This window comes from Dufourea novaeangliae, unplaced genomic scaffold (assembly GCF_001272555.1).
Source record: "Dufourea novaeangliae isolate 0120121106 unplaced genomic scaffold, ASM127255v1 scaffold563, whole genome shotgun sequence".
In the NCBI taxonomy this organism is placed as follows: Eukaryota; Metazoa; Arthropoda; class Insecta; order Hymenoptera; family Halictidae; genus Dufourea; species Dufourea novaeangliae.
In genome coordinates this window covers 13,758-30,239 of record NW_015374566.1, presented here as the reverse complement: position 1 = coordinate 30,239, position 16,482 = coordinate 13,758, and the positions used below count along the sequence as shown (strand labels likewise).

The following is a 16,482-nucleotide window of genomic DNA, read 5'->3' as shown; positions in this document are numbered from 1 at the left end:
ATTACGCAATGTTCTGGTGGTACGTACAGAATAACGGATATGCGACGGCTGCTGTGCAAGTGTTTGGTTACGTGCAGTGAAATGAATACATATTCGGTGGAATAACCCGGATGCACTAGATGTTACAACCCTTAACTTCGGCTGAGGAGGCATACATGCGATCACCTGTGAACTAGGCGATACCCTGCCATAAACCGTTACGGCAGTCGATGACCAGGATCGGTGTAGTGACCTAGTCACGCAGGTTTGCACGCTGCAGGTGAATTTCCGTAAGGGTGAGTTCTATTCAGTTTATTAGTCATTATTACTTTTTTAATTTAACGCAAACTATGACTTATTTCCGGCGATAATTCTGCAAGTTTCTGTACCTAAATTTTTCGTTGGGCTTTTTGAAGAAACTTATTCATTATCAGTAACATTGTTGCCAGTTATTAAACTACGAATTTTTGTCTCAATAACAAACTGCGATCACTTCCCGTTCATTTTCTGTTACATTACCTTTTCGGTAATTAATATTCTCTTTATTTCAGACATTTTCAAGCCGATGCACGTGATGTCTATTTTCTATCTCGAAGCAGTAGGTACCCTGGCAATAAATTAACGGGCTACTCGCTTTGGTGAAACTACGCGACGGCTCTTTTCTTGCACTTTTACAAATTCCTGAGCCTCCCTCTTCAAATAATTATTAGTTTCCATTCTGTTTAAAAGAGTAACTGTGCATTCGTCTTTTTACGTTACACACAATTTTCCCACATTTATGCTACATTCTGTAATCTCGTTAAATACCAAACAACAGATGATAAAAAGTACGACTTTATTTGTGACGTCTTTTTTGTTTGCTATTACACGCAGTTTCCTGCGATGCATGCTGGTCTACTTGTTCGGAGCTTCGTAGTACAAGCGCAGCGCGTAGCCACCGCTAGCGCGGGAACTCGGCTGGCAAACTCGCGCTCCGATTGGTTGGGGTTTTTCGTTAATATCTCGGTAACGAAGCCTCAGATTACATTGTTGCTAAGGAAAAAGTTGTTCCCATTCACCCCTGAGTGCCCCATTTCCGGGTCGGATGACATTTTTTTTACACCCTGTATACATATAATAGACTGCGCGGTCTTATGGTAGGGATGAAGCGGCACCAGACAAAGAGAGGACAATAACTGGAGTAACTTTCCTCTTTTCTGAGATGGGGGAGTCTCCTACAGCTGTAGTGGAGACATTACATGCGTGCAGCATTCCTTCTTCTCATGGCCCACCAGTCGCATTCTCCTCTCCCTTTGCGATATGCGAGCAAGAGAGAAGTTACTCCAACGCAAGATCTGTCCTCCGGTCTCGCTTCATACCTACCATACGGGTTTGGGCAAAATTTATATCTGAATAAAAGTTTCGAATAATGAAGAAAAGATAAAAAAATTTTATTCGTTATTCGAAGCTCGATAAAAGTAGTATGTTTATTCGACGAGCGTCGAATGAATAAATTGATTCGAAGATATTCGAAGCCTTTGAATCGAAGATTAAACCTAGAATAAAAATTTTAGTCTTTGCTATAATTGAGAAAAAGTTACTTTTTATTAAATGGAAGGCAGTCATCGTTATATGTATGTTGAAATTTGTAAAAAAATGAAATAACTATAAAATGATAATTCATAACTGACTAATCACACGACAAAATTAAATGTTATCGAATAAAGCATACCATGGGACTAAGTGTATGCATTTTTATACATCGATGCAACTAAAAAATGCAATCGCACCCATTACTTAAATGAAACTCTACACTTTTAGCTGCACTAGTCGATACAATTTCTTGGCCCCTATAAATAAGTATTAAGATACTTATTAGTGTTAAATCTGTTAGTTTGGATGTTATGATTTTTGTTGCTCCGTCCCATTGATTAATAACGAATAACTTTTGGCAATGTGCTTATTCGAGCTGCCGAACGCTGAGCGTCAACGACCTGAGGTCGATACTAGGCATTTAAAATGAAACAGAACATCTGGCAACGGGTCCGATAGTTGAGTTGGAATCGAACCGAGTCGATACCCCAAACATCCCAAGACGGTTTCACTGAATCTCTTTTCGTCTAATCTGCCTTACTAAATTAAGATTTTTTACATTAGAAATTTGTTGTTTACCTACCAATTTTACGTCTGAGTTAAAAAAGGTTTTACGCCCGTATATATTGTATCGCTTTAAATATCCAGTGTTGACCCTAGGTCGTTGACGTACGACGGCTCGAATAAACGCGTTACCCAAAGTTATTCGTTATGAATCAATGGGACGGAGCAACAAAAATCATAACATCCAAACTAACAGATTTAAGACTAACAAGTATCTTAATACTTATTTGTAGGGGCCGAGAAATTGTATCGACTAGTGCAGCTAAAAGTGTAGAGTTTCATTTAAGTAATGGGTGCAATTGCATTTTTTAGTTGCATCGATGTATAAAAATGCATACACTTAGTCCCATGGTATGCTTTATTCGATAACATTTAATTTTGTCGTGGGATTAGTCAGTTATAAATTATCATTTTATAATTATTTCACTTTTTGACAAATTTCTCTAACATACATACAACGATGACTGCCTTCCATTTAAATAAAAAGTAACTTTTTCTCAATTATAGCAAAGACTAAAATTTTTATTCTAAGTTTAATCTTCGATTCGAAGGCTTCGAATATCTTCGAATAAATTTATTCATTCGGCGCTCGTCGAATAAAGATACTACTTTTATCGAGCTTCGAATAACGAATAAAATTTTTTTATCTTTTCATCATTATTCGAAACTTTTATTTAGATATAAATTTTGCCCAACCCGTATGGTAGGTATGAAGTGAGAACGGAGGACAGATTTTGCGCTGGAGTAACTTCTCTCTTGCTCGCATATCGCAGAAGGAGAGGAGAATGCGACTGGTGGGCCATGAGAAGAAGGAATGCTGCTCGCATTTAATTAGTGATGGGTAACCGAGCTTTGCTATTCGAGCTTGTTCGAACGAGCTGATACTTCGAGCTTGTTCGAGCTACTCGAACGAGCTCGGGTGACAGATTTATAATCTCAGGGGAGACACGAGGCTCTGGCACTCGAGCTCGAAGCTCGAAGCTCGAAGCCTCGGCGCGTAGAGATGTTATCTGGCCGCCGGCAACCGACCCTTGGGCCCTCGGGTTACAATGTAACACACAGAATGAATCACCCATGAATAAAAATTTAAACTTTTACTCCTTTCAGTGTACTTTCTTAAAAATGTTATGAATAAATGTAGGAGATTCTCTTGATGAAAATAGTCCAATCCCGACATAAATCGGACTATATTTAATAACATAGATTTCGTATCGCGACATGACGTAGAAAGAGAGGAAAGTTACTGCAGTTACTGTCCTCTCTTTGTAGTGCCGACTTCATCCCTACAATAAGAACGCGCAGTCTATTGTATATGTCTATAGCTCAAACCGAACTTGATGGTAACGGGGAACAAAATTTGTTGGTAATTATTCGGAATAGGTCTATCCTCACCGATTTCAGTGACCTTGAAATATGCTGCCAAGGTCATCATTCTGTACAACTTTTCCCTATACATGTTACTACCGCTCGGCCTTCATTTTCGGGATACTCAGGAAAATATGTTTCAATTTACATAATACTTTTTCAAGTATTTATTTATTAATTAATTATTATACCTGTTGCCTTTTTACTTTTAATTATTAGCAGAGTTTTACTTTCTAATGAAACTTTACACAGGCTGTCGATACTATATAACTATATTTGATATAATAATAGTCTCCTTACAATCTTACGATTACTAAAGAATATAATTTTAACAGACTTTGTTCTTAATGCTACTGTGCACGTTTTTACTTCGCCAGTGTTCTAATGGTCCTGCTCGGATGCTCGCGACAGCACACCCTCTATTTCACTCTTGTTTCTTACAGTATTTGGCGCTATATTTGAGATTACTAATTCTAACAATACCACGCACCCAACATCCCACCACACACCGCTCAGTGTTAATCACGCACAATCACGCACACAACATCCTACCAAACACAAGACATACACACGATGTGCTACCCACTCCGTCAACGAATCTACAATATATAGTCTCAAACCTACACCGATCACTCTTTCAAATATGTATCATCTCTTAAACATTGCATACTGCCAATTTTTTCATGATTAAGGTGACTCAGGACGTTGACCTTGACAACATAGTGAAGGTCAAAGTCATACACGAGGTTGCCCTTTTTCTACATAATTACCCATACGGAAGAAAATACAGTATACAGTATCGAATATATTTTTGCGAATATCTCAGAAACTAAAGCCGAGCGGCGATAACATGTATAGGGAAAAGTTATTCAGAATGATGACCTTGACAACATAGTACAAGGTCATTGAAATCGATGAAGGTGGACCTATTCCGAATAATTACCAATGTATTTGTAAGTACTGCCGTTAGATGTTGTATCATCAAGTCGTCTCAATTATCGGTAATGTGTTTTCGCTAACGCCCAACTGTTTACATCGGCGCTTCGATCGTCTCGGAGTTGGCCCCGAAGGACTCTCCTCCCTTAAATTATGGATATTAACAAATTCAAATTTTCTTAAATTATGGTAATTACCTTAGAACCTTTCAAAAACAGAATAACGTGTATCGGAATAATATATAACAAGGGAACACTGTATTCATAGTTCCTTAAATTATTGAGATACTAACGTATTATACATTTTTCCATCTTAAAATCTTTGAATATACATAACCGAGTTACAAATTCACCGATGGTAAACGAAATCCATCTTCGTCGAACCGCGAAATAAAAAGATATAGTGTCGAGAAATCCAGCGAATAGAACAATAAATTTAAAAAAAGGTGAGATCTCGTGTCGTGAGACACTGCTGGTCCATATTAAGAAATGGTTGGTGGCGGAACGATGGTGGAAAAAGAAGCCTGGCACATATCCACCTTGACTTTTTTAAAGGAGGAAAACCGGAAGTCTCGGCTGGTGGCGAGGATGCTTTCAAAGCTCAGACCGCCAAACACAACCGGAGCCATTGGTGGCAGAAGCTCCGCATCCGCTACCGCCATACTTTGATTCGTAAGTCCGCAACTCCCGCAAAACACGTAAGAATGTGTCAGTGACGTAGGAACCGAGGCAAAAATTTTCCAGGATGTGCGTCAGACCGTTGTTTCTTCATTTTTTACAAGATTCAGGTGTCCTCGGTGTCATTAACGACAGATGAGCATTTCGCGCGGTGAAATCATGTTTTTCGCAAATTTTGCAACCTTTAAATTATTTTTTAACCGAATACGTATATGAAAAGTCACGATGTCATACGAAAGAGTAAATGTAGAACTGAAATTTCGATTTTTGTGCGGATAGTGAAGCTAAAATAATGGAATACAAAAAAATTTGTTACACGATGCTTGTTTCAAGCTTAATTAACATCACGTCTGGTTTGAAAGCAAAAAATAAGTAAATAAACCTGAACTACCGACAAATAAACGTAAATCTATTTCTATCGGATCGATAAACATGACAAACCTTTGAAAATATATAAATTTATAAACTAACTAATTTCTTTACTCACACATTGCAACAAAAGTTGTGAATAATTTGAGAAGTTGCATTATTGAACATTTTCATCATCGTTATAAGAGTATATTAACCAGTTATTTTGTTTGTTTTGGTTGCTAGTGTTAAAGTATGTTTCCATAAAATTTATTTGAGATCGTAGAAGTTGCTTCTAAAAAATGATTAGATACTCGTTGGAGGGATAACTACTTAGGTTTACAAATTCGTTATTTTAAGATACAGCATTAGTAAATGAAATATTCAGTGTCTTCCTGTAACAGGAATACCCGCTCTTGCAGTATCGTCCTGTGTGTTATTATAAAGGCGTGAAAGTTTCTTCACTCGCGTGAATTGAGCACGTCCTTTAACCTAACAAATGATCCTCCATCGTACTCGAGCAGAACAGAAATATCTTTGCGTGTTGACATTCTATCCAGGCATGGAAACCCTGTATTTTGTAATTCAAATAATTATGAACTCCTGCGTTAACTTTGAAATAGATTCATGTGAGTTTCGCGATGAAAAGTAGAAGCGACAAATATTGAACGGTTAACCTCAGATTTGTGTTTAGTAATGACGTTTATAATAGTTTCAAGGGACATTTTTCCGTCCATAGGAAGCATAATAAGTAAATTTTTAGAACACGTGTCGTTGAAAATTCTTCTTCTTTTTTTAAAGAGTCCGCTGTTATGAAGAAAAATAAACTAAGTGTGTTCGATCCGAGACTTTTTTCCTTTAACCCTCTATAACGCCATGTAACTTTGAAGTCACAATCTGTATTTTTAAGATTTACTTCGTTTCTTCATCACCAGGTGGCGAAAAATCTCATTGCTGTGCCACTCTTTCATAACCAAAACGTTTGATAATCATAATAAGCATACATAAATACTAAAATAGAAGAATAAAATGTTTGAATATCATAAATTTATTGTTAGTTCATATCCGAGGTTAATGTTACCGCGGGAACTTGGCCAGTAAACTCGCGCTCTGATTGGTCGGGATTTTTCGTTAATATCTCGTTAACAAAGCCTCGGATAACATTTTTGCTAGGAAAAACCTTGTTCCAAATTTCCTCATGAGTGTCCAATTTCAGAGACTTGCAACATTTTTATTACAGCCTGTATATTAAGTATACCAATAACTAATCCACTATTTTCGTAACCCTCCGTAGGCAAACTGGGACATTTGTATTCAAACCTAATTTTTTTACTGCTTTAGAATTTCAAAGAATCTGAAAAATACTAGTATACTTACCAAAGTCTCTACTGTAATATAGAATCGCTTGTTACGTCAAAGATGTAGTTCTTCTTTTAATATAAATAAAAATTCAGAGCACAGTCCAGGAAAAATGAGGATTTGTTTGGGTCATCAACCACATTCAGTTGTAAGGGAATACATTTTGAATTAACTTCTCGATCTACCACTGAGGAAGAATAGTGTAGGATATCGAAGAATCATTTCAAATATAAATAAATCAGTATAGATCGTTGACTTCCATAGTAACGAATACAGATTTTGTCGACACATAGTGCATTACTCGTTTGGTGCACTTAATGACTTTTTTCTAGACCGCAACAAAAACAAAATGGTTTATAGAGGGTTAACTTCGTTATAACTCATCACATTCCTAAGCACTTTTCCCGTCCGATAATTGCGCCCGCAAGATGTGTTTACTGGGTCATGGATAACGAAACTTGGCACCGGAACAACACCACCGCCGGAATCAGCTGCCAAATGTCCGAAAAATTCACGGTTGTTTGTGCGCCAGCTGGTGTCATTCCGCGGCGCGACCGACGGGCGGAGGAGGGGGGGGGGGGCGTTTCGCCGTTTAAGACGAGCTAAAAACCAAAGTGTCGCGTAACATAGGGTGTGTACAAGCTGTGACATCTGGCACGTCTGCTTAAACAGGATATAATATTATCTTCCACCTGGAAACATTTCGCGAATATATCTGAAATTCCTGGCTTGCATGAAATTTTGTGGTAACGAACTCATTGATTACTCGCTGATTTATATTCGAACGCAACACGATAGAAACATTACCCGTAACGTTTCCGCCGATAGACGGTTCCTACGTCACTGCGAACGGTCCCAAGGCGCACGCAGAAATCGACGAGTCGATGGCTTTTATATTCTCGGTTGTTCCGCAAAGTAGCAGGAAAATTGCTGTCGCGGCGGAACGAGCGCGCGTCGAAAAAACTGCCGTCCACGAACCCGTCGACGAATCTCCGTTGCACCTCCGGGCCGGATAATAAAAATCGATCACTCGTGCTGGCTCGACCGGGTCGCCAGTTTCGTAACAATCGCCGTGAGACCATCCGGTTGAAATGAGGACCAGTTATGGTGCCTCCCCGAGTTACGAGTGACTTTAGGCCTGACCTCCTAAGTTGGTGATTTACATATGTGAGATACCCTTGAGGGTACAATATTGTATGTACTCGGTCCCATTTACTTTCTTTTACTATACGTCTGACACATTTTTTATGCTTTTCAAATTTAACTTCAGTTATTAGAACTTTAACGCGCACGCTCGAGTTAACTCGAGAAATCTAGAATTTTATGTTACCATAATGTACATATCCCAATAAATACGGGCAATGAAAACTAATCTCAAGAAAGCCGTGATTGTATAAAAGAAGAATTATTTTTTTAGTATATGCATAATTTAACCTATTTTTTAATCATTATTCTAACTTTTCGTAAGACCTAAAATATTGTGACTATTCACATACACCTCTCGATAAATACAAACGTCCGGAGAACGGCTTTTCAAAAGTTTGCTTCATTTGCGACAGCTGTTATTTCAACGATCAGTTTCATTCATTGTGGGACTAATACAGAATAAGGTACAATTTGTAATTTTTTATTGTTCTTGGAACTATTGTAGTTATTGTGTCTACATTTCACGTATGTAACTTGAAGAAGTAAAATTAATGTTTTTGATTAAATATTTTAGTTTTTATCCCCATATGTGTGAGTATTGTACAAAAATATGTACAAATGATTATTTCCACGAATGAAAAAATATCATTTTTTTTCAAGAAATCGCACGTTAAGTGGTTAATGTCGCGTCTAATATTTTCTGAAGTACAGAAATGTCTCGATAAGTGTGAGTCAATTTGCTCACGATAAGTGTGAAGTCACCCATACCACTGGGGAAGAGGGCCGTGAAACCAGTCAAGCGTATAATTTCTTGCCCGACGCACTGCGGGGCTTCTCTTTCACGAGCCACCGGCTGAACGAGGAGAGATCAAGAAAAGATTACATGCCCGGGGGAATTGAGTGACACAATACTAATGCAACAATGAAACTTTTTTGTTTTTGGTTCTTTGTTAACGAAACTTTTGCGAGCATATTCATGAGATTTTTCTGATTAAAAGGATACCAAACATGATATAATTTGAACCATATTTACTTATGATTTATCAGAAACAATAATGAAGAAATATGAATTGTTAACACTTTCTACATGAGTAAATATGTCACAAATTATGTCGTGTTTGGTATCATTTTAATCAGAAAAACCTCACCAATATACTAGTAAGAGTTTTATTAACAACGAATCAAAAACAAGAAAGTTTCAACGTTGCATTAGCGTTGCTCGCCAATACCCGGGAATGTAATCTTTTTTGGCTCGTGGGAAACCGTCTCGGCGCATCGTGCAACAATGTATGCGCTCGACGGAATCGACGGACGAAGCGGGGGAATGTACGACGATTAGTCGAAGCGTTCAGTGACTGAACTTCAGTCATCAGCGACTGCCCAGAGAGGTGTCGACGAATAAAATGTAGCTGGATCGCCTCCATTCACACGTCTTATTTAACAGTACACACACAATCGGACTGTGTGGTCGTCTATAATGTAACCATTGGTCGGCGAGAGCGTCGCAGGCGGACCACGCAGTCGAATCGAGTGGAAAGAGATGCTTTCTCTGTCTGTTCTCTAGGTCGCTTGTCCTTGTCTATGTCGGAAGACTGCAAAGGCAAGCGGCCGAGGCTCGAGCTTCGAGCAAAAAACTGACGTGGTGCTGACAACTATCCCCGCGCGTATTCATGAGTGTGACTCCGCGCGGAACCGAGGCACTCACACTTATCAGGACATTTCTGTATTGTCTACCGGTTTAGGTATACTATACAGGGTGTCCCAAAAATGTCCTCCGACCCGGAAATGTGGCACTCGGGGGGTGAATTGGAACAACTTTTTCCTTAGCCAAAATTTAAACTGAGGCTTCGTTTACGAGATATTAACGAAAAACCGCGACCAATCAGAGCGCGAGTTTGCCAGCCGAGTTCCCGCGCTAGCGGTGGCTACGCGCTACGCTTGTACTACGAAACTCCGAACAAGTAGGTTACCATGCATCGCAGGAAACCGCGTATAATAATAGCAAATAAACAAGACGTAACAAATAAAATCATACTTTTTATCATCTGTCTTTTGTTATTTAACGAGATTAGTGAATGAAACGTAAATGTAGGCAAATTATGTGTAACGTAAAAAGACGAATGCACATTTACATTTTTGTAAATTCCTTTGTACGAATTTGTAAATTTCCTTTTCAAATAACGTGTGAACGAAAAGGTAATGTAACAGAGAATAAACGAGAAGTGATCGTAATTTGGTATTGGTATAAAAATTCGTAGTTTAATAACTGTCAACAATGTTACTGATAATGAATAAGTTTCTTCAAAAAGCCCGAAGAAAAAGTTAGGTACAGAAACTTGCAGAATTATCGCCGGAAATAAGCCATAGCTTGCGTTAAATTAAGAAAATAATAATCAGCAATAAATTGATTAGAACTCACCCTTTCGGAAATTCACCTGCAGTTTGCAAACCTGTGTCACTAGGTCACTGAACCGATCCTGGTCATCGACGGCCGAAACGGTTTATGGCAGGGTATCGCCCAGTTCGCAGGTGATCGCAGGTATACCTCACCAGCCGAAGTTAAGGGTTGTAACGTCAAGTGCGTCCTGGTTATTCCACAGAATACGTACTCACTTCACTGCACGACCACTAACACTGATCACCCGACACAATCACTTAATGTATTTTTAATCCAACGTGTTGTTACTACGTTAGGAAAATTCGTATCCCCGGAAAGGGCCGATTGGTTTCAATTTTTCAGATGTTTTACGTAACCAAACACTTGCACACCAACACCCGCATATCCGTTATTGTGTACGTACCACCATAAGACTCCGTAATACTCCCGTGAACTGAACATCTCTGTCGCCCGATTGCTAACCGACTGACAGAATTTTTCCGAAAGGGCTTCCTCTGCCCCCAAGTAGTTTCCCATCTTTACATTGTGAGTTCATTCCCACCATGACAAGATTTAGGTAGAAAGAAACCAACGGTTCTAGGATAACACGTGCTTTGCAGAAGTGGAAGGAAAGGACCGTCGCGCAGTTTCTCCAAGGCGCCGTAGCCCGTTAATTTATTGCCAGGGTACCTACTCCTTCGAGATAGAAAACAGACATCACGTGCATCGGCTTAAAAATGTCCGAAATGAAGAGGACCACCAACGTATCCCTTGCTCCGAGTTGGAAAGTACAATGTACGTTGTCTATCTCGAGGAGCAGGGAAAAAAATTTACCGACACGTGTCAGTTGACGCTGCAAGGCCCTGGACGACCACCCTTGTAGAGGCCGGAGTGGAATTTTCGGTTATTTATGGCTTAAAATCTTCGGCCTCGTAGCAATCGTGAACTCACAACAGAATTGACAATCGACAATTTTATTACAACTTTGTGAAATTGTAGTTCTCATGAAAACATTTCATACGTATTTTTTTTTTTAGTATTCCGTCAAATATCTCGGAAATTATTAGAAATATAAAAACCGTATTCGTTAAATTCTTTTCCGTAAAATAAGCCTATCGGTAGGGTGATGCGGTTCATATTAACGTAATAGTAACCCATTGAAGACAGCGGTGCGCCCCGGTTCAGGTAAAAGAATCGGGCGCTCCACTATTACAGTCGACTGATGGTATCGCTAACGCTCCAGACTATTTCAATAGATTAAAAGCTATATCAAAGTGTCAATGATTTACGGAAAAGAGTTCAACGAAAACGGTAGTATTTTTTTTGGATTTACCTGCAGCGCGCACTGTCAGGAGTCGTCGAAAGATTGTTTAAAGAAAGGGATTATTCTGGAATTCAATGATATAGCTACATTCAATATCAAAACAAACACAATATTGCAAATTGTACGGTTTTTATATTTCTAATAAATTCCGAGATATTTGACGGAATACTAAAAAAAAAAAAGGCCGAAGAAATTGAGCCATAAAGAACCGAAAATTCCACTCCGGCCTCTACAAGGGTGGTCGGCCAGGGCCTCTTCATTTCGGACATTTTCAAGCCGATGCACGTGACGTCTGTTTTCTATCTCGAAGCAGTGGGTACCCTGGCAATAAATTAACGGGCTACGGCGCCTTGGAGAAACTGCGCGACGGTTCTTCCCTTGCACTTCTGCAAAGCACGTGTTATCCTAGAACCGTTGGTTTCGTTTTACCTAAATCTTGTCGTGGTGAGAGTGAACTCACAATGTAACGATGGGAAACTACTTGGGGGTAGAGGAAGCCCTTTCGGAAAAATTCTGTCAGTCGGTTAGCAATCGGGCGACAGAGATGTTCAGTTCACGGGAGTATTACGGAATCTTATGGTGGTACGTACACAATAACGGATATGCGGGTGTTGGTGTGCAAGTGTTTGGTTACGTAAAACATCTGAAAAATTGAAACCAATCGGCCCTTTCCGGGGATACGAATTTTCCTAACGTAGTAACAACACGTTGGATTAAAAATACATTAAGTGATTGTGTCGGGTGATCAGTGTTAGTGCAGTGCAGTGAAGTGAATACATATTCGATGGATTAACCCGGCGGCACTTGACGTTGCAACTCTTAACGTCGGCTGGTGTCGCATACCTGCGATCACCAGTGGCATGGACTCTACCCTGCCATAAACCATTTCGTCCGTCGATGCCCAGGCTCGGTACACTGACCTACTGACGCAGGTTTCTACGCTGCAGGTGAATTTCCGTAAGGGTGAGTTCTATTCAGTTTATTGGTCATTATTGTTTTATTAATTTCACCGAACTACAATCACTTCTCGTTTATTCTCTGTTACATTACCTTTTCGTTCACACGTTATTTGAAAAGGAAATTTACAAATTCGTAAAAAGGAATTTACAAAAATGTAAATGTGCATTCGTCTTTTTACGTTACACATAATTTGCCTACATTTACGTTTCATTCATTAATCTCTTTAAATAACAAACGACAGATGATAAAAAGTATGATTTTATTTGTTACGTCTTGTTTATTTGCTATTATTATACGCGGTTTCCTGCGATGCATGGTGACCTACTTGTTCGGAGCTTCGTAGTACAAGCGTAGCGCGTAGCCACCGCTAGCGCGGGAACTCGGCTGGCAAACTCGCGCTCTGATTGGTCGCGGTTTTTCGTTAATATCTCGTAAACGAAGCCTCAGTTTAAATTTTGGCTAAGGAAAAAGTTGTTCCAATTCACCCCCCGAGTGCCACATTTCCGGGTCGGAGGACATTTTTGGGACACCCTGTATATAACCATTACCCATAAAATACGTTCGGCGTCCCAGGGCGCTTGACTTAGCAACGAAATAATTAAAGGCGTGAAGGAATTCTAGCCCTACTGTTTTTATGGAGTCACTGTAGTTCGGAAAGGCACCATACCGTAAAGAATAAACGACGGACCGAACGGTTTGAGCTACGCGAGGATCGGTGACGAACGACGTCGAAAATGAAACGATAAACATGAAAGTAGATTGTAGCCGCTTCGCTTGTAGTTCAAAGAGTTTGCATACACGCATTCAGATATACTATTTTCTTATTTTTTTATTATTAGTATTCAAACTGTTTCTTCGGAACGTATCGATCCGCCCACTTTTCATGTGCTCGATAGCATGGCATGCGAGTTCAACGACGAATTTTCGATCAACTCGTGGAGAATGTATCGGACGGGCATAGCAGGGCGATAAATCGTCTGCGGTACAATGACAGGCTGACAGTGCCAGTGAAGCGATTTCTTTTGGTCGAGGAAGTTGCTGGAAATTAGGGAAAACCAGGAAATGAAAAAAATAAAATAGTATGGGAGCGAGTCTATTGCGCAGAATGGGTTGTTCAGCATTAGAATCTTAAATGTTCAAGTGGCTTTAATGGTAAGAGAAAGTAGTTTAAAAAAAGGACGTTTCTGTTCGTAACTATTAACTAATGAAGAGAAAATTTTTATTTCTCAAGACACAAAAATGTGTTTATAATTTATAATTAATAAAATTTCGAATATTTCAGAAAATTCGACAATACGTTACAGGGGTTGTTGATGATCTGTGCACAGGAATGTTTGAATTAATCACGCAAAACGTGATCGAAAAGTGAGAACTTTAATGGGGATAAAGATTGCATTATGCTGCAAGTTAGTTAGGAGTTAGTTTCTTCTTAAAACAGAAGTGACTAAGGTTTCCAAATAAAAGATTTAATGTATTCGTTTCATATTGAATTTTCTCTTGCTGGACAACCTTCTCGTACCATCTAAAGTGTGAAAAATGTTTTACATTCTATTATTAATCCTCTTATTCTGTATATCCGTGATTATCTATTTATAGGCGATATACCGTATTCTTTGACGCAAAGATAATTGCATGGGAATTATTTTCGATCTAGATTCATCGACACCATCGATGTTGCCAGGCCTAGAGATATGACGAGGAATCACGTCGTCAGCACAGAGTACACGGACAAATTTTTGCCGCCGGAGATCTACAGGTAAACGAAATATGCTTCCTATTTTGAGAAACCGGAATTCTCTATCATAACATAAAACTCGCGTGATCTATATATGTACACTGGAACTCGAAAGAGAAGGAACAGTGAGTCACCGTGTGAGGTTCTTCAAAATATTTTTCAAACGTTTGAAAGCATGTGTGTATTAAATCATAAGTACAATAAAAGATAGATTCAAACATCAAGATACATTTCTATCAAAAAGAAATAACTAAGTGATTGAAGCTGAAGACTATTTTCTGTAATACTCTAATATGTACTTCTTTTGGTCTTCAACCTCTTAAGATCTTGAAACAATTTACAGTAGAAATAAACAAAAATTTCTTCTTTCAATATTTACTCACGATTCTTAACAATATTTTATAACAGTGTTGCCTGGTCGTCTAGGACATTTCGAATATCGGACGTCAACAACCTTAGTAAATCTATAAATAACACTGTTCGACAAAATTTGGAAAATTCTAAAATGATGGAGTGAAACTGGTTTCATTTAGTTGATTTTGAATTGCTAATTACAATAGTAATTTCAGTTTTAACTTTTCAGTTAAACATTTTTTAAACTTTCATTTTAAATAAGGTATACGAAGTGCAATGTAGATTGGTGGTACAACCGGGTAGGGGTGATTCTATATGAAAAAATAATTCGAAAAGACAGAAAAAATTTTTGTATTTGAGACTTCGTTTTCCAGAAACTGGACTTTGAAATTACTTACATCCTACATTTATATTTTACGTAAATTCATTATTATTTGTTAAATACGATAGAAATAAAGTCGGAAAAATTGTACCAGATGAATAATTCAAGAAATCAGGAAAACTGAACAGCGCTAACATTATATGTAAAAAGCTGGACTTTATGACGTGTAGAGGGAAAACTAGAACCGGCATCATGTTCAGCACCTTTAATTAACACAAGAAACCAGATTTAGTTCCACCATTTTGAGACTTGTTGAAAATTATTCGCTGCATATCCCCTTCGTATCCAGTCATTATAGTTTCCTATAGTTTCAAATGTGGAAAAGATTCAACGCGTTGCAAGCAATGAAACTCTAGTACCTAGAGTAACGAAAGTAGTTCCCCTAAAAGAAACGGAAAGAAAATTTTGGATCGCTCTATTCCAGTAGTTATCGTATTGAGTTTACTGCTCGCAGAAACTTTCAGTTATACGACCGCCTAGCTGGAAATATTTCCTTGAAACACTCCACGTATTTTCGCGTATCAAACACGAATATGAGTTCCCCGTTCCACGGAATCCTGATCATTTTCCTACCGTATCCATAGCCGAGAAGAACGATTCAGCGAGATTTGCACGAGAATATCGAAACTGTCCCAATCGTTCTCTTAAACTAACGAAAGAAATCGAATTCTTTATACAGGATCCCGGACGACGAGGCCGCGAGAACGGAAATCGCCGAGATGGAGACAGTTCTGTGATCGTAGAAAATCGGCGACGATTGCCTAGTCCCGTCGGCGGAAAGGAAACGTGATCATAGCAATCCTCCGGGTGGAGATCGGATCGCTTTCCCCTTTTTGGACAACGAGTTTCATACCTCGTGGCCTCGTAGCAGAGGCTCCCTTTCAAACGAACCATCCGAGATAGAAAAAGAGGAGTAATTAAGTGCCGACTGAAGCTTCCAAGAAAAAAACGAGCCCGCCAAAAAAATCCATGTCGAGCACAGAACCAAGTTTCTTACACGAGAAGGAGACATAGGAGAACGTTCAGTGCCTATGAAAAATAAAAATAACACACATACACACAGAATCCGAGAAGAAACTGAATGATCGATCGTGTTCCCGTCATCGAAGTTTCAACGGATCCTGCCTGCCTCTATGGACTTCATTATTATTCCGTCACGATGAGCAGCAACACCTCGCGTCGGTTTGCATCGTGGTAACGTCCCAAACGTTCGTGGAAACTCTCCGAAACTTTTTACAATTTGTGGTGTTTCGAAGAAGCTGGCCAAGAACGTCCAGCATTCTCGATCGACCAGCGGGTTACTTGTACGGCTAATGATATGTTTGTATGTATTTTGCTAGGATTACAATGAATCGGACCGAAATCCGATAGAGCCTGATCGAGAAAATTGTAAACCGTTAACAC

General features: G+C 39.0%; 1 protein-coding gene across 1 annotated transcript in view; it reads left to right on the top strand.

Moving 5' to 3' along the window:
- Positions 1-15,815, top strand: part of LOC107193181 (glutamate receptor ionotropic, NMDA 2D-like) — a 67,885-nt gene extending 52,070 nt beyond the window's left edge. Inside the window, exons 10-12 of the mRNA XM_015582584.1 lie at positions 4,971-5,087; positions 14,262-14,363; positions 15,758-15,815. Of these exons, the coding sequence (XP_015438070.1) occupies positions 4,971-5,087; positions 14,262-14,363; positions 15,758-15,815 (277 nt within the window). The remainder of the gene's footprint in view (positions 1-4,970; positions 5,088-14,261; positions 14,364-15,757) is intronic.
- The last annotated feature ends 667 nt before the right edge of the window (positions 15,816-16,482 follow it).